The sequence below is a fragment of the Myiozetetes cayanensis genome, unplaced genomic scaffold (genome assembly GCF_022539395.1).
Source record: "Myiozetetes cayanensis isolate MyiCay16 unplaced genomic scaffold, myiCay2020 scf5-8, whole genome shotgun sequence".
NCBI lineage: Eukaryota > Metazoa > Chordata > Aves > Passeriformes > Tyrannidae > Myiozetetes > Myiozetetes cayanensis.
In genome coordinates, this window is record NW_026087742.1 from 90,324,969 (window position 1) to 90,348,097 (window position 23,129).

A 23,129-nucleotide genomic window follows, 5' to 3' on the forward strand; every position below is an offset into this window, starting at 1 on the left:
TACATTCTGTTCAAGATCACCTAATAACACTTGTAAATTACTAAAAAGAATATTTTTTTCTTTTCATTTGGCTGTTACCTACTTTAAGGAGGACCTATCCCCTGCTTCTAACCAAACAGATGCAAACGGTCGAGTCAATGGTAGTCCTTCAAGGAGCAGAGAGCTGGAGTCAATGAACCTTGCTGGGTCCCTTCCAACTCCCTATGGCTTCCTTCCAACTTGAAATATTCTACGACTCTATGATAAGTACAGTGGTGTATGACAAGTACATCGCAAGTCTCATTGCCTTTCTGGTACAGTAACACAAATCACCTATTTTTTTCAATCAATAAATGATTTAAGATATTTAAAACAGATGTAAAAAATTTATTTTTTCAGATAAATACAAAATCTTACTCCTTTTTAATAACACATGAGGCACAGAAAGCAGAACAAGAGTAACTCTTAAGCAAAATCAATCTATTTTACTTTTGTCAGGTTAGTATTTCATTGTCAAACATTTGCACAAAAGAACTTCAGAGAACTGTACCTCTTATAGTTTCCCATTAGTTATCATGGCTACTGAAAATACACAAGGCATTTAAAACTTGTTTTAACCTGCAGTTCTCGTAGTTAATGGTTTTTGTAAAGCTTCAGCTGTAACTGAACACCACACTCATAAGCATCAAAAAGTTACAGGTACTTTCCATATTAAATTAATGTTAGATAAACTATCATGCAACAGTACACCACTGCAAATATATTCCAATAAATTTTCATTAGAAAGACTGTATCTGAAATCTAGAACACTGCATATACATAAAAGCCTATAAACAAAAATCTGTCAGCACAATCAGTAAGTGGTTCAAATATGTCAACAGTTGTACTGAATAGTACTTAGTAGACTACTAAACCATACCATTTGAAGAAAACTCATGGTGATGACAGTAATCACCTCATTCTATGTGTACAGATCATGCATAAAAATTCTTGTTTTGCAGCACGCAGCAATGAGAGATATCTTCCTTTCATAAGGAACTGAAACACCTATACCTTCAAAAGTGCACCATGAGTCATTGCTTCCTCGAGAGAAATTATCAATACTGTGTCTTCTGTCATCAGTACTATGGAAAGCTGGAACTAAAAAAACACAGCAAGCACATAAACTTAACTTACTCTGAAGAAATAAAACCAAACCAGAGAAAACAAACAAAAAATTTTCTGAAGTTGTGAGTTACTCATAGTAGTGCAGATAATGACCTCTGTTTCTAAGAATTCCACTTTCATATGTAAATCCAGGAAAAAAAGGAGTCTAAGAAAAGGAACTCAGTAACAGTAGTTGAAATGCAATAAATTTTGGCAAAAACATAAGCAGGCTCTTATCATACACCACAAAAATGTCACATATTTGTGGAAATATGTGCACCAACCTAGCTTCAAAAGTTCTTCATAATCTAGCAGTTATGAATAAATTCAGAACCAAAAAATCTGCTTTCAACTCCAGTAAGTTATTAATTAACAAAATGTCATCTGCAGTAAATTTGTAACCTATCAGGAAATGAAATTAATAAGATAATTGACTTCTAGTTCTGGAGGAGAAAAACATTTAAATCAGTTTAATTTATTATATGAGCATTTAATTCAATTTTTATATATGAAGAAGTTGGGCATGTTATTCTGGAGACTACTTTTGAATATATTTCTGAAATTCAAGCTTTTCTTTTGGAAGCGGAGAAAAAAAGAAGTGGGTGGAAGAGAAGGAAGTGAAATCTTTATCGGGTCATATTCTGCACTCTGTATAATTTCACAGCCAATTTTATCAACCTCTTCTCTAAAAAATCTGTATTAGGAAGACATATATTATGAGACAACAGCAATCAGATCACTTCATAAAACTAACATACCCTACATTCAAAGCGTTGAGTGCTGCAATCAAATACTATTTCTGGAATTCCCTAGGTGAATTTCTCTAACTCCTCCTCCTCCTCACTTTCCCTTTCGCTCTGTTCTCGAACACTCATAATTCCTTCATCTCTGACATCAAAGCATTGGAGTTCAAGTTGAGAATCTTGGTTCTTTCATGGAAAAAAAGAAAAAAAATATTCATAGAATATACAGCAATTACTCTAAAAGTAAATCCAAGCATGACAATATTTTACACACTTCTATCTTCTTATCACACAACAGAATAGGTGCATGTTTCTGACTTTTCTAAAAGATTACAGAATTTTGAGTTATAAAAGCGAAGGTGAAGATTTTTTTTTATTGCTACCTCTAATGACCAGCATCAGCACTCACTTTCTGCAGTCCTTGTCTATTCAAATTAACAACAGGGGTAGAGACGGGCGCTTGTGATTGAAGCAATTCAGCCGTAGCTTTCTTCTCAATAAACTCAGCTATTTCATCTTCTAGAACTTCTTTCTTTTCCTTTAATTTCAGTTCCTCTTCTTGACGCATTAGCGCAAGACATTCAAATTTAGTCTGTACCTATTTTAAGAAAGCACAAATAACGCTTCCAGCTAGTAACACAAGGTGGTGATATCACAACATAAAACCCCTCTGTAAATTAGCAGCAAAACCTACCTTAACTGGTGTTTACAGTCGTAAGAAATTGCACTTATTTCCCCAAATTGTTACGACTAGAAAACAGCAAACCATAAAAATAATCATTCCTGTCATACTGTTCTCACAAAGCTGTGCTAATACACTAAGTACAGGTGGAAAATGTGGAAGGCATTGAGTACTAGATTTCTACTTTAATTACTACATTTTACTATATCTTTGTTATATCAAAAATAAGGAGGCCTTTAAAGATGAAACCATTACCAGCAGACGGATTAAATGAGGATCTGTCAAGCAGAATATATTTCGCTAAAATCAAATGGGTAAGGAATCATACATACTTTAGTTACATAGATATGTATTTTCATGTATGTGTATATCATTTCAGTATATATAATGATCATATTTAAATATCAATATGTACACACATAGAGTTAAGTCTGGTTGGGGAGTTACAGGTGGGCTGTAAGAAGTTAACTATTCTACAGTAATTGTTCTCTGACTGTTCTTTTGATATATTAATGCATTTTAATCTCCAGACATATTTTAACCAGTTTAAACCTACTGTGAAGTTATGCATGATAACCAAAGGCTACTTCACTCCATTCTTCCTCATCTCCCATCTTCCCACACACTAAATCTAGAATCCTGCTTCTATATTAATTTGTATGGGTGTAACTCTGAGTGCAGCTACACTGGTACAGAAATCAGAGAGATTTATTTCCCTCTTTTGCAAAGAAGAAGAAATAACTAAGATATAAATATAAAAGTATTCCTGTTCTACCCAGTAGAGCTCTCAGATTTTATAGGAGCACCTACAAGTTTTCTCTAACGAAGGGTGTGAAAGCAATCTTAAGTACAACAGAAATTCCTGATTTTCTTAGTTTCCAGGTACACACACACCCTTCTTGGCAAAGGAGCAGCAAGAGGATATGACAAATGTTCTTTAGGAGTGACTGCATGATCCTTTTCCCATATCAGGAACTTGGAATACTAATATCCGTAAATCAATTGCAATATGCAGAATTCAAAAACTACCTCATATAACTCAAAGAAGGAAAATATCGAAGGGTATCACAGATATTGTGTAAAATCTTGCTGAACCTACTTTGAACATGGCCAAGTATTCTTCCAATTGGATAGCCTTTTACTGAGAAGGACTGAATCTGATCTTTTTTCTCCACAAGTAGCATGGAGATCTTAACAGATTTAGAAAACAAATATTAAGCCTTCTTATTTAAAACATGCACCTGAACACCTCAAAAAAACTGCTACAGCTTTGCTGGAGAAACTAATGTACAGAAAAGAACATTAATAAAAATACGCAGGTTTCCAATTTCAATTAAACCTGTAATTTGAATATAAATATGCATGGCCATGATAGAGTCTGGCAGAAGGTAGATGAGAAGATCCTGTTTTTTCAGTCCAGCTTGACAGGACTAAATCTTCAACAACATAGTAAAGAAATATTCCATATCTCCCAATAGTCTTAAGGCAGCTGGGAACTGCTGAGACTTTAAAACCTGAACCAACCTGAACCAACAAAAACACCACACTTTCAAACTTCTCAACCTGAAGGCTAGCTTAGATTTAATAACTGAATCTGGATCTCATAAAAACATACATGGCATTTTTTCCTAAAATCTTGGTTTTTACAGAGCAATCTATGCATGGAAAGTACCTAGTGTGCTGCTATAACTTACCAATGTTTCTCAGCATACTGCTAGAGAAGACAAAGAAACACAACTATTACAATCATCACTCTTTTACTTCACCATATCAACTCCTACTCTATAGATTTGGCCCTGCTGTCCACCAAAGCCATTAGACTGTAAGCTTCTTCCTTCCAAAAAAAATTGCCATTTATAGAAGGATATAATCATTTATGCTGAAAAAGACCCTCAAAATCGAGTCCAACCATTAACCCAGTAATGCCAAGTCCACCACTAAACCATGCCCGCAGGTGGCACACCTACAGGGCTTTTAAACACCTCCAGGGACAGTGACTCCACCACTGTGCCTTGGGCAGCCTGTTCCAGTGCTCAGCAAGCCCTTCGGTCAAGACATTTTTCCTAATATCCAACCTAAACCTCCCCTGACACAACCTGAGGCCAGTTCCTCTTATCTTGTCACCTGGCAGAAAAGACCAATCCCCATCTCACTACAACCTCTTTTCAGGTAGTTCTAAAGAGCAGTAAAGTCTCCCCTGAGCCTCCTTTAGTTCAGGCTAATCAATCCCTCAGCTGCTCCTCCTAAGTCATATTCTCTTGTTTGCTTGTGCCTAATCAATCTGCTAAACCAATCAATCTGTGTAATCAATCTGCTTTTGATTTAAAGCATTACTGTCCTCAAAATATTAGGAAATTATAAACATCAACGAGTGATTCTGTTAAGAACTTAACTGTTCCAAAGCTCAGCAAACAATATAGACAGGCATGCTTACCTTTTGCTCTGCCTCTTTCAACACTGCTGCTTTCTCCTTCACTCTCTGCACAAATTCTTGTTTAATCTCCTCTTCTTTTCTTTTGCAGTTCAAGGTAGAACTTATGCCTCTTTGTCTCATAGGCTTCCTGCAGACTGAAGTCCAAAAACAAGCAAGTTTCCAGCACGTTGCTTTATTCAATGTGGAAAACCAACAATCTAGAAAATCATTTGAACAATTAATATTCATCTGAAATATTAACTTCTACAGCTTCCCACATAAAAATTCATAAACAAACCTGAACAGAAGCAAGCATCTTATATTCCTATTTTTTTATTAATGTAAACAACCCTGAGTAAAATTATTTATGCTAACTGCTCCTGGGCAATTTACATTTCAAAATAAATACAGCACTTATAGGCATCTAACGTTCTAAAGACTTGAGTTATACCTTGCTGACTCCAGCATGCATAAATTTCTCCTTTAAGCTGCTTACTAATGGAACACTGAAATTGCCAGAAAAATCCCCCAGAACTTCCGCATTGTAAAACCTCAGTCTTAAAGTAGGAACTTAAAAAAGCAATTAATATGGAACATTAACACAACTAAAAAAAGTTATTACTCCTGTATGAAAATTAAAGACAATAACAGGATCTTCAAAATATATAGCACCCTCTTTATGTAATGTCAAAATTTAAATATGGCAGTTATATTAATATAGAATAAAAACAATTTCCTAAGTAATAATAATGGCCAGTCTTTGCGAGCGAAGATCCGGGGAAGGTCTTTCCACCTTCCAGCCTGCGCATTGGATTTTTTAGGTGAGACACAGTGTGCGCGGAACTGAGCCCACCCTTTAATCCTAAGGTTCATCTGCCGGGGCCAAGCGAGCTTGGACGGTGGCAGCGAGGTCCTTAGGACGTAGATGGGTTGCCTTTCAAGGGCTAACGAGCCCCACCTGCCCGGGAGTGGCCCTGATCGGGAATCGAACCCGGGTCTCGGCGGTGACAGCGCCGCGCCTTTACCACTAGACCACCAGGGGCTCCCAAGACAGGGTTACTTTCCAACGTGCATTAGTCAAAACCTCAAGATTGTTTGGGTTTTCCTGAATCCTCTCTCCCAGAAGCAAATACACTGCATACATGCATACTTATATTTGAAATTATACAGGAGGTGCAAATTAGTTCAGATCATTGAGTAAATACCTGGCAACAGAACAAATCAGCAAGTAACTAAAACATCTCTTTACTTTTAAATCTATGCCTCCCTTTCCTTTTAGTACACAAGATAATGTTTTTTGTCCAAACAACAGGCACTCAAAATTGAGATACTTCTTTTGTGGCAAAGCATATTATGTCAAATTAAAAGACACTGGTAATTTATTCATACAAATAAACTACTAGAGGTGTGAGGTCTATAGTACCCACTGCTATCACCCAGTGCTGGCAGAAAGTGTTCAGCTTTTCAAGGAAAAATGAATGGAGCTTGGACACAGATGTATCTGATACACCAAAGTGCACACTGCCTATGGAAAACAAAACTGCTTAATGACACAAGTTCTTCCATCAAAACATTTACCACAAACTTTTCTGAGTCACAGGATTCCAGAGAGGCAGAATTGGTGGATCATAGCTGTGCTAATGGTTATTAGAAACTCAAAAGCACCTGCCCATTATCTTCTAGGACATTGTGCTTATGAACAGATCAAAACATGGATAATGTTCAAGCTCTTTGTTTCTGTTACACCACTGATCTCTTCTAACACTTCATGAGCACTGACTAGTCAGCCCTTCTCAGCTAACATCAGTTACTGTCCTTTGCCAGGTATCTCATGCCTTCCACTCTAGTGTAAAATAAATAGGTATGTGTATAAAATATTTAATTTTGCTTTATATTTTTAATACATATCCATACTTACGTATCAGGTTTTGTCTTATCTTTTACTGTTTCTATTTAAAAAGTTTATAAATGGAAAGACTTACTTAAAAGGGCATTTAAAAAGTTAATTATTTAGAGCAACAGTAAGCTTTAATTACTCTCTTCTATATTTATATTTATGATGACTGGGCAATTTCACAGTCCTAAAGTTTCTTATTTGTATTCAAAATATCATCTAAAGAGAGAGAAGAATCATCTTGAAATTGCACATGCAGACAATGTTTTTAAGTTATCAAGGTCAGAGTGCTCTTCCTATTCTATCTTATTTGAGCACTACACAGCAACAAAATATATTCAGAACAATCACCCCTTTGTTTTTTTATTTGTTTGTTGTTTTTTTTTTTAACCAGCTGTGAAGTAAATTGGGTCATCCTGAAATTCTAATTCTATCTATCACATAACAAGGGGGCATGGTTTTCATACAGATACATTAATTCACGGAATCCTTAAGTTTAGACAATAAAGCTACAACACAGCTTTTTCAAGTGCCAGCAGTCTCACACCAGACACGCCTTTGCACCCAGTGTCAGTTCTGCCAGCAAACATGCTGCCTTTGGGTGCAATACAGCTGCTAGAGCAAGTGCTAGACTGAGCTTACATGCTGCAATCACACCTTCATTTCTTCATGTGGATGTCTTTAGACTCAACCTAGGTTACTTTACCAGGTAAAAGCAATTTTGTCTTGAAATTAGTAAAAGATTGACTTTGAAGACACTGGATTTACTAAGTTATCAAATTAAGTGTAGAAGGAAGAGAAGAAATTAAGTGAATATTTTAAATTTACTGTGAGGGTGGTTTGGGATGCCCCATCCCTGGAAGTGTTAAAGGCCAGGTTGGATGGGGCTCTGAGCAACCTGGTCTAGTGAGAAGCGTCCCTGCCCATGGCAGGGGGTTTGGAACTAGATGGTCTTTGAGGACCCCTTCAATCCAAACCATTCTATGACCCTCTGAAATGCCCCCTCCCCCTGGACTGAATTGTTCTGGAAATCACAAAGACAAAACTAGAACAAAATCTCCTCTTCTGCATTTCGGAGATAGCACCATAATGACTCAAACACTCTTTGGTTTTAGGAGGTCTGGGGAGGAGGGGGAAGTAGTTCACCAAATCTTAAGCCAATCCTTTCAACATTACTGCATCCATTACTCACAGTACAACACTTTTCAGTTTATCTGAGGACTGGTTTCACTGCTTCTCATTTAGAACATTATGAAAAACAAGTTCATAGGTTCTCTCATTCTTCTGGGTTAGACCTCCAGAATTTTATACTCTGTACAAAGACACTTGAAAAATCTAAATGTTATAGCTACTTATTTAAATAATGCATTCTTATTAAGGTTTTGGAGGAAGGGATTGTGAAGAAAGTCTAAACTAATCATACACACCAGCACTACCTTTCTGAAGAAGCATAGCTGTGACATACAGTTTCTCTGTCTGCATAAGACTTAAAGCATGGAAGCCTAAAGATGCAAATCAAACACGTTACGTTCATAAATAAAGACTCTGAATTGAATTCAACTCCCAGTGGAACACAATGTTTGTGCACTTTGAACATAGGTATTTAAATTTTTTCAAGCTTTCAAATTTGAAAGTAACTTCTTGCATAACATTTGACTATCAATTAAGGTATATCAGAAAAACTAAAAAACCAAAACAAAGAAAACCAAAAACCCCAAACAAACACACACACAAAACCCAAAACAAACGAACCCACAAAACAACCAAACCAAACAAACCAAAGAAAATTAAAGGTTAACTACTGGCAGGTATTTCTAGCATGATGCCTTGACTACCTAACTACCTGAGTTGATATTAAGCAATGCTAAGGTTGTTGTAGATGTAGATAATTACCGTTTTCCCAGTGCAGGCATGAAAAATAGGTATTTTGGATGTAGTTCAATCTCTCCTTAAGACAGTTAAAATATTGAGCTCAAATGCAAAGATCTGCAGCTGGTCAGATGAACTCCATTCCCAAGAGACTTCTAAAGAAAAAAGTCTAATAGCTTTTCAGATATTAGGTTTCTTTTCTTAGAAAAGACAACAAGAGTCATATCAACCTTCTCCTGCACATAAACTTTATTCATATTACTGAATCCTTCCTGCTTTTCTATCATCATCTTCAAAACAGATTGAAATATAAACAAGTTCAAGAACAGCAAGGTCTGAATATCCCAGTTTCATGGAGGAATAAAGCATGGAATATATGATTCCTCACGTACTGAGCAAACAAGCTGCTTATGTTACAATTATGCTTAATTGCAATTATGATGAAGAAACAATTGCAATTATGGTGACAGAAAAACAGCTAAACCAGACAATGATTAACAGAGAGTCTAAATGCAAGCACACAGCCTGAATATCAATCTTCAGCTTTTTTCAACAGACGCTGGTCTATTAGTTTTCTTCTTTCAAATCAAGGAAGTCCCTCTGGGCACCAACTTCCCCTAGACCAAAAAACGGACTTAACAAAATGTCCAGCTTCAAAATGCTACTATTCCTCTCCTTCCATCCAAACACCTAACCTAACTACATGTGTGAATATATTTAGAAGTTTGCTTTGCTGGTAGTACTCTTCACGTCCAGATTTCTGTTTTCAACTATTCCCAATTTTTCTATTCAAAATGTCTCAGCAAATATCTCTCACCGAGAATGACCTGAAAGTAGGAGTTCATGTTCCAAATGGACATAATTGGACCATGGAAAAGGCAGTACTAGATCATCCACAAGCAAAACATAGCCTGTCTTTACTTTTCAACAACAAAGATAGGCAAATCCCAATTTTAAGCAGTAAAAAAAAAATACAACAGATAAAATGCATAAACCATAACACATATACTCTGCTATCCGCTGACTTCATTACTTCATTCTTAGAATGTAATTGCAAATAAATAAATTAAAAAGGCTATTATGAAACAGCTTCACAAAAAATATAGGAAAATATAGGGAATAGGTATTTTAAAAGTGTACACAAAACAGTCACTTCAGACTGTTACTACCTTTATTTTCCCTTCTCACACCTAGTAATATAGATGCAAACATATTTTTCTGTTGTGTGCTGAATCCATCCCTTTCTACATCTCCCATAAAAAATAAAGCTTGCCAATGTGATTTTTCACATGTGAGTGAAAAGCCTTTACAGATGTCTGCCCACAACCTACCTCACAAGGTAGCTGAACACCCAAGAATTACTGGGTTTGCTTTGCAGTGGCTTACAAATTTGGATGAATAAACTACTGCGGTACTTCAAAAGAGTGGTAGAGGAATGTCACATGCACCTTCACAACATGCTAAAAGTGTCTCAAGTGTTGATGTTCAAATGCTACAAATAGCCAATTATTCAAGTCTAGCAAAAGTTTTCTAAATTTACATCAAATAACCCAATTCAGATTATCAAATTTAATACGTAGACAGCTACATCAGAGGCACAAAATATGACTTCTCGGCATGCATTTTGATCATTATTTACACAAGCAGCATAAAATTTTAATCATAAGGTATATACTGCTATGCAATATTAATTTGACTTTAAAACTACAGCTCTCAGAATCCACCTGTATATATTGTAAACATCTTTAAGGACAAAGAGGATGACAATTTAATAACACATTTTTGCCTAGAACAACTGGATAGTCCCTATTCTGAAAGATATTTAAATGTACAAGTCATCAAAACAGGAAGCACTGAACTTCCTCTAGTAAAAAGACATTTTCTATCACACTGCTGAGGATGACACTTTTTATGGTTTCCTCAGTAGCTTTATAAAACACCTTATGGGTGTCTGCTAATTACACTGCATACAGATCCCTAAATTCTCTTCCTTTCTTATGGTATCATAAAACATCTCTCCCAAAACACCAAACACCTTCTCTTTCAGACCTCTGTGTCATTCACTATGCCACACAACTGAGGGACAACCACACCCACCCTAGTCATGCTTTTCCTGTTGCAGTAAACCTGGGGAAAAGTTTGTTTTCTGGAGTCCTGTGGAACATCTATTCTCATCCTTCCAAATAAATGACATTTTCAATAGATCCAGTTTACCAAAACTAATTATTAAACGTACTTTCTTGCCAAAAATCTCTCAATAAACCTGACATTTAGTGGGCCATACATAAAAACTACACACCAGAGGGAACTCAACTCTTCTGTACATCCACGAAGTAATCGATTTCTAAACCAGCTTCTGAAGTGTAAAATACCAGCACATTCTGATACAAACCTACCATTTTAGACCATTAGTAAAATCAAACTGTGTATGGGTTTTACAAAGAGAATTCTTGAGTTTGTGGAAGAAAATACTTCTGTGGATGATACTTTTTATAATTTAACTTCTTTCTTGAGATGGCTGTACATTGTGACATTCAAGTTCAGAAAAGCCAAAGGTACTGCAGTCAGTATTGCCATGAACAAATCTCTAAAAAAAGCTTCCCCTGGACAAAGACAATGAGACATTATCTGTTAACCTACGTTCTTAAACCTAAACCAAATGAAAGGCTATGGTTAATTTCAGTTGGTTTTAAACCTCTTTCACCTTTGGTTCTCTATGAAAAGGATGTATTCCTTTCTTGTTAAGTCAAGAGAATATTCAAGAGGTTACTGTGAGACATGGACAGGTCAAGATCATCTAAATGAACTAATCTGCAAATGAGCCTTGACATTAGGACTTCAGAAAAAACTGTCCACATCCAGCATTTTCCTTGTCTACATTAATCTTACTTAATTTTTATTGTTTGAACAATATATGAACTAGATCTAGTCAAAGTGAAAGAAATGCTGCTCCATTTCTACAAGTTACAGTAACCGCGACTTACTTAAAACTTCTGTGCAAAGAACAGGTGAAAGCAAAGAATTTAAGCCACTAAAACCAACTGTTTGGAGGGAAGACATTTATTTTTACCAGAACAGAATGGGTAAAGACATTCTGATCACTAAGTAAATCATCAACAAACTAGTAGGTTCCAATCATTAGAAACTGTTCTTAATGCAAAGTATTATTTGGTTTTCATGCCTGGTTTAAGTCAGTATTTCCCACTTATGCAATCACAGCACTTCAGTAAACCATGAACAACTCCTGATGCATCAGTTCTTTCCCATCGGGATTCTGACCGATTACAAAATAATTAAAAAATTAATAAAGTACATGTACCTGAAGAAAGCAGACATTTTTCCTGAGAAAAATTAAAATCCCCAGGTTTATAATAAAAGAGAAAGATTTCAAAATACATCTCACTTGCATGTCTTTAAAAGCAATGCTCACTTAATCCCATACACTTCTCCGTGAAGATAACTGAATGAACAGCTACATCCTTTGATTTAAAAAAACCCAAACTTTTCTTTCCCTCATAGAAAACCTATTTTGTGTATGAACACTGCTCTGTATTGGGTTGATACAGTCAAATGTGAGGTGAATGGATGCTGAAAGCAAGTGCTGCACATGAAGTCCTTTACCTGACTGGTTTGGTCTTGGGGCCAATGTCTCTGAAACCCATCTCTTCCAGTCTGCAGCGTCTGTACAACTCATAATGTTGTGCATGAGTCTTCTCTCTTAAGTCTTCCATATTTGTGCAAAGCATCTTGCGAAGCTTTACAGTGTCACAGTGGTTCTCATTTTCCACTAATTGGTAAAAAGAAAAAGATTTTATTATTATGCACGAGTAGCAAAATAGTTATAATACATTTCAAACAGCACTGAGATTCATTTATTTTGTTTACTAAACATACTTCTAGAAAAAGGTATAGCATTGTTTATTATACCTCTTATACTTCCTTGTAATTTCTTACATACGACACTGAAGAACCGAAGAACCGTAAGTACTGGTGAACATGTTTCAAAGTGTCTTGATTTCCTGTTTGAGCTGAACACCACCACATTTATTCTTTTTTACCCCCTTCTTTACTGACAATCATACAGTTTGAAATTTGGTAGTGCTACAGGAACAGTCACCATACTACCCTACCCAAATACTACATACACCATCTCATACCTTGATTCCAAGGATGTATCAGTGTTGATAAAACTACCAGTTAGTGTACACCTCAAATATTAATTGCTAAACTTCTTAAGCTGTTGATCCAAAATACAATCAGCATGGCATCAGTGGACCAGCCCCTTGTATTACTGGTGAATTTTACACTTCAACAACAACAGCAAAAATCTCATAAAAACATCTTTGAGAATTCATTTACCTTTTACAGTGCCCCAAGGGTACTGACGAGCTCTCACCATTTTGTTTCCAATATTCACCTTTTCTGTACTTCCTACCACGGCAAAAGGCAAATGACCCTGTAAGAGTCATACCAATCAAGTCTTATCTCTCAAGTCTTATCTCATTCTTATGCCACAACTGAAAAACACTTCAGAAATAAATTAGGGGGAAAAACACCACTTCAGGGAAGTCCAACAGGCGATTTCAAACCAAAAACCACTTTGAAGAGATCAGTAGCTAGTCACTATCTACTGATACAAAAGTCAAGCTACAATAACAACAGCAGGATTGGTTCACAGACCCAGATGGGTGTGCTGCCAATTCAGGGGAACCTCGACAGGCTGGAGAAATGGGCCAACAGGCATCTCATGCAGTGGTAATGAGAGCAATGCCAAGCCCTGCACGTCAGGAGGAACAAACCCATGGTCCAGCACACGCTGAGGGCCGAGTGTCTGGAAAGGCACTTTGCAGAATAAGATGTGGGGACAAGAACCTGGTGAACAGCAGGTTGGACCTTATTCAGCAGGTCTGCCCCAATGGCAAAGGCAGCCGACTACATCCTGAATGAGGAAGAGCATCATCAGCAAACAGAAAGCTGCTCTGGAACACGTGATTCGCATTCAGTCAGAGTTCATATCCCCAGTCACAGTCATGTGACAATCACGGGTTGGAACCGATGGTGCAGTTACTGCTGTGGGCTGCCCAAACGGCTGACTGCCTGCCTGCTGACCCACAGCAACTGACCAAGCAAACAAAAATCATAAAGTGGAAAACACATCACTAAGCAGAGCATGGAAGGGGTAGGTAAGAGCCCACCACCCTTCCCCACAGCAGAAGGACCTGTCACTGACCAAGAGCTGCACATGGTCACTGCCTGGCCAAGTAACAGAGGCTGGGATGCAGAGCCACGCACTCCAGCACACCGGCTCCTGCTCCCTGCTTTCAAACCTGGGTACAAACAAACATATGCTCATGTGCATCTACAAACACTTGCACATAAACAAACGCACAGTGCTCAAAACAAAGTCATCTAGCCTCAGAAGCTTAGTTGAAGCTGGCAGCTAATCCTGGGAGGATCTGAAAGGACAATAGAAAATAAGCCAGAATTATATCTGACCTTTTCATCCCCAGAGAAAATTTGCTCTAATTTCAAATGAAAGTACTAAATAAAAGAAAAAAATGCAGGCAGAAGACTTGCCGTGATAAAGACCAGAGGAAGCTGGAAACACAAGGCACCTAGATACTTCTGTAACACATGTTAAGCTGTTTTGCTGATGAAAAGGGCAAAGTCAATGTCTATCCATAATAGTAATTATATATTAATTATCCAGAAATTAGAAAAAGTATTTATGCATGAGAACCTCTTTTCTGTTGCCGAGCCAGAAAAAAAAAAAACCAAACAAGTGATATCAACAGCAGAGGGACAGGAAGATTTTCAAGTAGGGAAGGAAAAAGCCAAAACATATGAGATTTTTAAGGAGAGAAAAATAAACAAACAAACCCAGGACATACAAACTTACAAACTTCAAGATAATGGTGAAAGAAATTCCAATAATCAACATTAGAGAGTGATGCTTTAGTACTGAAATATAAATGGTTTTGTCATTTACTTACATTCGTGATGGTATTAATTTCAGAAACAGTTTCATCATCAGTTGGAAACTGGTATATCTGGATGCCATTACTAACTAATTCACTCATTATTTTGCTCTTGAACTCCTGTAGCTCAGTTTTAGAAATGCTGTCTGCTTTGCCTATAATTGGTATAATGTTCACCTATTAATGATATAAATTATATGAAATGTGTGAGACTTCAATTTTAAGGTGACAGCTTTTGTAACTTACATTGTTTTCTAATAAGCTCTTTAACTTCTCCCCAACCCAAAGTTTTCCATCAACTAACATCAAAGCTTCACAAATCATTAGAAATATGCTCATGGGCATCATTTAACAAAATAGCAACAGATTATTTAATTCTTCCTGAAAATTAATTGAATATGAGAAAAGAACAAGGAAGGAGGTCATACAGTGGAGTACTCAAAAGAACAATAATGCCTACCCATTAACTAAATGTCATTATTTATATTTCTACTAAAAAACCAGACTGTTCTAGTTTCTAGCACCAGAGAATGTGGTTTAGGTGTTAAATGAAAGCTGAGAGTTTATATTCACAAAGAAAAGGAAACTGGCTATCAAACCCTGCCTACCCCGAGCTTCTTCCTTGGGTTCCTTTCAGCTACAACATCATCTTCACCTCACCACTGCAGCAAAGACTTTCTCAAGTATCTGATGTGAGCAGAGGAAGGACAAAGACTGAAGAATCTTGCTTACCAGACTTTACACCAATTATTCAGAACTTGAAATTCAGTTCTACTAATCTGCCCTATTTCCTAAAATAGCTGTGGCAGTAACTTAGGACAGTAGTAGATGCTATTTTTTTTTTTTTAAATCCTGACACTGCTTCCGAAACACACATTTTTCAGAACTAGATACAAATAATGAACGCTAATATCCAAGTATTCTGGAAGAACAATACAAATAATTCTTCCAGATCTTTCAGAAGATGAGAATTTTACAGAATTCTTTGATCATAGATACAAAACGGAAAGAGAGAAGAAAAAAAAATATAAGCCCACACATTTTCTATTCTTTTGATTATGCTGTCTGAATGGAAATGCCTAAGCATGGAAACTCAAGAACAGATTCAAAATGGATATTTTTCAAATAACACTTCTGTCCTAAGCAAAATGTCCAAACAAAAAGGAAGCAAGCCAACTCTGAAGCATGACTTCTAAGACTGCATGATGATAGTCCTTATCTGTGTAGCCTACGCAACCAAAGCACCTATTGGGTAAAATATCTAAAATCAAATTAAATGCTGGAATATATTTTTTTAATAAGTGAGGACAGGTAGGATAATTCACAGCTTGCATCAAATTAGCTGAGGGACATCAATTTAGGTTTTTTATAATACAGTTCTAAAAATGGATGGAACAGAGAGTCCTGAGAATCAAATTAACCTCTATTCTATATTTTCAACAGCAAAGTTTTTCAAACACTCATTAATTAGGAGAGAATTTCTTAGAAAATGAATAGCAGAGAAAGACTACTGAGATCAGTAACAAAAGAAAAGCAAAATCCTCAGAAACTGTGACTACAGCTGTCAACATCGATGTTACATCACAGCCATTGTATTAGAATTTAAACACATACATATTATGGAAATTTATATATTTTTGAAATCATTATTGGTTGCAAGAGCAAGCTGATTTAAGAGTATCTCTATGAATCAATACAAAAATTTCCAAAGATTCTTTCCGAAGGAAAAAAAACCTCAAACCCCACAAAGTACACTCATGTAATTTCCTGACTTAACTGTAACCTGTACGCAATTCCATAAGAATGAATTAAAACTGCAGATCTCTTAGTTGAATAATCACTATTCCCAGCAAGAAAGGGTACAGAAAAAGATTCCCTTAATCTGTGAATGAAACCTGGCTGGTCTGTAGTGATCGCATCCTAAGCAAAACTATAGGATTTTTCAATGCCTAAAAGCTACAGCCCAAATTCTTAGCCAGTCATCCAATTTATAATTGGAGAAAAATTAACTGACCACAGATACTCTGGTGTTTTGCTCCCAGGATTACAGAGTACACAATGACCTTATCTTATTCCAAGAGCCCTCTCTACCTCTGTGCTATGTAATCTGGTCTTGTTTTGTACCAAGCAGACCGTAACAAAAGCACACGATGTACACTGTGGTGGCTTTAGGAAGAAACTGAGAGCAGCTTTTTGACATAGATTTACACATTTGATGTGGCTGTAACATCTTCTCTTTAGGGAACCCTGTTCTCAGAAAATGCACCCAGGGATTTCCACATTCTAGGAAATCCCAAATTCTTAATAGGCATAAGAGAATGCAGTACCAAAAGCACCACAAGTATGTTACACTATAAGACAGAAACCAAGCTACAGTTAAAGTATATACTTTTACTGTGTATTTCAGTAGTAAAATCAGAAAGTAAAATCCATTGCAAAGGGATAAAATAATCAAGTTCCATGTGGTTCATGTTCTTTTTGTGCCAAAGCAGAACTAAAAATAATTACAGTAGGTGGCTAGGAGCCAAATTCCCCAAAGCAGAATTACTTTTAGTTATTCTGATGGAAATATTTACTCAGGATGCTGAGAATCATGCATCTATATAATTTTCTTTTGAAAGAAACACTGTTCTAAAGGGAGAGGGCACAACCTACAAAACAAGTATTTTTGTGATTAAACACAAACTCCAACTTCAAAACTCAGTGTAGAACACGGTCCTTGAGATTGTCCTATTTTCTAGAGTAGTTTCATAAACATTTAAATCTGGCATAAACCAACAACACAGCACACAGAAGTGACCCCGCTCTCCCCTACCTTTGTACCACCACACCTTCACTCCACTTGCTCTGTGCTATTGAGAAGGTTCAAAATGCAAAATACATCCACAAACAAAATTTTAAAAAAATCCCAAACATGCTCATTATCACAAACACAGACTAGACAGCTGATTTAATCCTTCTTATCTTGGAGAAGTGTCAAGAAAATGCAGAAAGAAAATCTAGCAAGGAGGGGCTCTATTAAAGCACAAAGGAAAGGACTAAAGGCACAGAAAATGCATTTAAGTTTTCATATTTCTCAACATTTCAACAAATTGAATCCAAATGATGTAAGATTTCTTAAAATAGGTTAAACATTTAGCTTCATCTACTTCACACAGTCCTATTTACAGGAAAAAAATTAAGGATTTAGGAAGTGCAAGTAATTACACTGGAAACTGCTATTTTAAAGCTTTCTAAACAAATAAACATGTTAAAACACTACTGCAGTCTATCTTTGAAAAAGCCACATTGGCAGGGTGTTCTGTTCGTGGCACATGCCTCTTCACTTATCTAAAACAAAGATCTTCATAGTACTGCAAAGCCTTTTATATGCCAACTTTCCAGCAGCCCCAGAACTAGAAACAAGCTTAATTAGAAATACCACAGCACTCATGGAAGGTACCCTATCCAATCTCCATATGATATTTACGGTTTTAAAGTTGGTGTAGTTCTACTTCTTTTACTATTTTTTCAAACCATGCTGTACTTTTTTTCAATGTTCTTGTTGGATGTCTCTCTCCTTTTGACTTGTGAATAAACAAGTGATGAACTGCAAGCTACTTGCAGAGATAATTTATTCCAAACTTAAGGTACACCAGCACCCAAAAAACCAACACACTGCAAAATCAAACACACAGATATAAAATTGAAAGGTGGTAGTGGACCTGAAAGCTTCAAGATGCTTCAGAAATGAAGACAAACTCTTGGAACTCTGTTTCAAAGTCTTACCTTACTGTGTAGGCTTCTCATGGTTAACAAATCTAGGGTTTTTAGGGAACGTCCTGTAGGTGAGATGAAATAGAGGCAGACATGGATGCGAGTATCATGGTAGCTAAATAAAGAACGTATAATTTTCAGTTCTTCCTGGAGATAGGCTTCAAATTGTGCATCTATATAATCCACTATTGGCTGATAGCTGTAGGAAATAAAATTTAAAAACTAGAGATTAGCTACTCCTAAACGGAGTCAAACTAAAAAGGGAATTCCTCTTGCATTGTTTTATGGATTTTTGCTTTACGTGTCAAAAGGCTGCTAAAGCAGAGCAAAAAATTAAATGCACAGATTAATCTTAATTTCTGAAAAGCAACTCAAAAAAGAATTGTGTATCTAATACAGATAAAACATTTCCTAGCTACCATTAGTGGAAAAAGGTACACAAAGTTAATTATGATTACAACTGATCTTCCCAAGTGATGTTTTTAAATTTTTGCCATCAAGCTGTGCAAACGCAGAACTCTTAGATATAAGAAAGACACAATAACCTCTTAGGTACAATACAAGAAAAGAAAAAATATGCAACCAATAGTATCAAGAAACAGGACAGAACTTTATCTTCTAAAGTACTGTAATGAGAGAGCTCTTAAACAATAGATAAAAACTGAAAATGAGAAATGTAGAAGAATAATGTAAATCTAAACAGGTACAGCCTAAGTATACTTTATCCTACTTAAAACCAGATTATAATCTGCTTTCAAAAAGGAAGTGTTTCTAGATGCAGAAGCAGCATACCCTTACATTTATCATATAATCCAGTTATATACCATAAACCATGGCTCTCACGACAATCTTAACATGACTCTCCAGCCTTCATTTATTATTGCCACCATTTAGGCACTCAAATAGCATAAATTCTTTACAATTAGGGTAAAAGAAACAAAATCTGCTGAGACAGCTCCGTATACTGTAAAATCTTCAACTCATAAAAGCAGAGACTCAAAAAAAGTTTGGAAAGACACTAGTGCACTACCTCTACAAATCCATCCAACATAAAGAACAGAGGCCTTCAGTAATCCACAGGATGTTACTTCCAGTTCAAGGTCTTCAACATGTCCCAATCTACAGTACTTGACCAACTCCTTGGCTGTTTAAAAAGCCTCCCTTTGGCCTCCCTGCTTTCCTATGCCCCAAAAGAAACTACTGCATGTTGTATGTACACACATTTATAAAAGAATATATCACAAGTAAAGGGGTAGATTTCATCTGATTCATGAAGGAATTTCCTACATGAAAAGAAAAATGTGTTTACTTTGCTACACAGTAAAAACAGTTAACAATATATTTAGAACATATGTAAGCCAAACATTCACTACAAAGCCCAAAGATAAATCAACTTGACGTTAGGACCAAAACTTCTGCATAACATAGGGACACAAGGGCACTGACCTATCTCCTTTGTTCACCTGGTCACCAAATCCCACTGTATTTACAATGGTCAGCTTCAAAAGAACATTACTTTCCTGAACTTCGTAAGTCTGGGTTCTAAGTTGTACACTTGGCAGAAAATGTGTTGATGGAGGGTCCTCAAAATTGCTGTTAAACAAACTGTTCATCAAGGCAGATTTCCCAATTCCAGTTTCTCCTAAAGTTAAACAGAAGGGTTGGGGAAGACATTTTGGACATCAAGTAAATACATAATAAGCATAGAGAGTGCTACCACAGAAACTCAACAAATTTACACAAAAACTTCTCAATTGACTTCTCCAAGCAAAATGCATTCCTGCGTTCCTTTACTGAACACTAAATATCTTTTACCAAATTTTTTTCATCCTACATATTAGGGTAAGTTACCAGCTAATGAGTAATAAGCAGAACAGTCTCTTGACACTTTGATTTCTTTAAAAGTATGAACTAATTTCCTACAGATTTTAAGAAGTTACATAGCTAGCTGTGAAAATACAAGGTTCAACAAAGGGTTTTTATGAATAAGGGTAAAATACTAGAGCAAATATTTGATAAGTATAAAAACACTTCAGCAACACCACCTTGGAATTTTAGGATTTTAACCTGAAGCTCTTTGTTACAAGTGTAGTCCAGTTCACTCAGAAGAATCCAAAAAATGCTGACAAACCAATAAACTCATAGCATCGGTTTTCAACATTTTTGGTCTTCATGTTGTTTACAAAAATGCTAAACATAAAACCAAAGAATGGACACAAATAAGCAAAGCTAGGGGAAGGGGTAGAATTATAGTTCATGCTTAACATTAAAGAAACTGTTTAACACCACAAGTGGATTTAAATTTCAGTTACCTTCAGTTACTTCAGTTCCTAAGGACAGCTATATTACTAAAGCCTTGAAGCACCCAGATACTACTCACCAACGCAAAGAATGTTGAAACAGAAGCCCTGCTTGATGGATTTCTTAATCAGCTGGTCAGGTAAACTATCAAACCCAACATGCGCAGACAAGGATAAAGTTCGACAGTCATCATTTTTCTACAGAAAAATAATTTAAAAATATGTTAATGAAGCTATTTGCAAAGCAGTTAGCAATTGCAACAAATTAACTCTAATAGTAAGCTGGAACACATTCCTTGCGATTTACATGCAATGAAGAAAAGCCAAAGTCTGAAAAAAAAAAATCTGTCAACAACTACTACTTCCAAAAGAAATAATACATCATGTAGTTGAAAAACAAGTTACTAGTGTATTGCCAGATTAGAAAAATGGTGGTAATTCAAAAATCATAGAATCATAGAATGGTTTCAGTTGGAAGGGACCTTAAAGATCCCTTAAGAAGGGATCCCTTAAGACCTAAAGAAGGACATCTTCCACTAGACCAGGTTGCTCCAAGTCCATGGATGCTCCAACCTGGCCTGGAACACTTCCAGGGATGAAGCATCCACAGCTCTCTGGGCAACCTATTCCAGTGCCTCACCACCATCACAGTAAAGTATTTCTTCCTAATATCTAATCTAAAATTACCCTACAGTAAGAAATCTAACCCTAAATTACGAACTGTAGATCACACTGAAAGCAATTCAGTTACCTTACTAGCCAGTCTCTTCGAATTAGTATCTGTTGCATGGTGCAGCTTAATTATGCTTGAAGACAGCATCTCATTCAATTTTATTCAGTGAATAATTCAAACCTTATCATCTGGATGCTAGTAAAGCTGCAATATTCCCATAAATACTTCCTGTTTCTCACTGCTTCCTCAGAATTGATACTCTGAACAAAACAGCACGTAATACAGATAGCCTGAGATGGTCTAAATTACATCTCACTCCTTCCCTCACCCCTTTTTTAAAAGGCTGGTAGCACAGCTAATGCATCTAGATTTCTGCAGATTCATTACAGTGGACGTGGTTCTGAGCAACCTGATGTAGTGGAAGGTGTCCCTGCCCACAGCAGGGGGGTTGGAACTAGATGATCTTTAAAGTCCCTTCCAACCCAAACCACTCTATGATTTAATCAAGTATTTCAGTGTATATCAAGTCATCTTGCCCATTAAAAACAGCATGCAAAGACAAATCATTGCCTGCGACAGCTTAACATTTAAAAATTATTTTTTCTTGCAGAAAGAAACTAAAAAAATTAGTTATCTTTTAAATCTGCCACATATTTCTGACTAAAACTGCACAACGCTGGGCCATTCCCCAGCAAAAGCTGGGTCTCAAGACTACAAGCATCTTTCTGCATAAGCCTCTGCAGGACCAAACCGGCAGTCCAAGCAAAAAGCTAGCTTTCCACTGGGCTGGTAGAGATGACTGAAATTTGCTGTTCAAAACCTAAAAAAAAAGTAACAGACGTGTGCCGGGGCAGGAGGCGAGGGTCCCGCCAGCCCCAGGAGGCTACGCAGGCTGCACAGAAGCCCTGGGAAAGGATGCCTGGGCATCAGCCCCGAGGGGGGACATCACCACATTGCCCATGGGCATCCCGAATGGGACTATTTCAGCGCCTTGAGTTTTCCACAACCACGGACAGGTGTGGGCATTAGGGAACTAACGCTCCAGTACTGGCGCGTGGATGGGTTCGACGTCCTCAGAGCGTGGTAAAGCCGGCAGCTTTACCATGAAGCAGAAGCAACTCTTCAATAGCCACGACTCCACTTATTACTTGAAATATGCAATGCGCCAGAGGAGCGCTAAGAAGGGTGACATCTGTCAATAAGTTCCTTTAACAACAAGTGTTCTAAAAGCCTGGCAGCTCCGGGATTGCGGAGGGAGGATCCACCTCCCGCGCAGTCCCGACCCCCGCCCTGACGCGGCCCTCATCAGCGCCCGCCACGCAGCCCCCGGTGCCCCGCGGCGAGGGCAGCTCAGATCGGGCGGCACTTCCACCTCCTGGCACAGAGTTACCGCCGCTCTCCTTCCCCTCTCGGTGCCGGCGCTGGCGGGCCATCCGTGCCCTCAGCCGCGCCGGGGTGACCCCCAGCTCATAGGGCTGCTCACCAGCCCCTTCCCACACCCGGAGGGGACTTACCGGGTGCCGATCGGCATCGGAAGCAGCCATCGCCTCACCAGGCGAGGAAGGGAAAAAGTGAGGAAAGCAGGGATGAAGGGAAAATCGCGCCCGCAGCTGCCGCCGAAGGGCGAGAGCCACGCGGCGGGGAGGAGCGCGGGGCGGGGATGCGGTCCCGGCTCCGCCGCCGAGGCGGGCAGTGG

General features: G+C 37.5%; 1 protein-coding gene across 1 annotated transcript; it reads right to left on the reverse strand.

Moving 5' to 3' along the window:
- Window positions 1–345: 345 nt before the first annotated feature.
- On the reverse strand, window positions 346–23,099 carry SEPTIN10 (septin 10). Its single transcript, XM_050331543.1, is given in 12 exon segments — window positions 346–1,955; window positions 1,958–2,054; window positions 2,278–2,466; window positions 4,985–5,065; window positions 5,067–5,118; window positions 12,348–12,513; window positions 13,086–13,182; window positions 14,720–14,881; window positions 18,473–18,659; window positions 19,907–20,102; window positions 20,841–20,958; window positions 22,948–23,099. Coding segments are annotated over 12 exon segments (1,419 nt in total). The 5' UTR covers window positions 22,978–23,099; the 3' UTR covers window positions 346–1,911.
- Window positions 23,100–23,129: the final 30 nt, after the last annotated feature.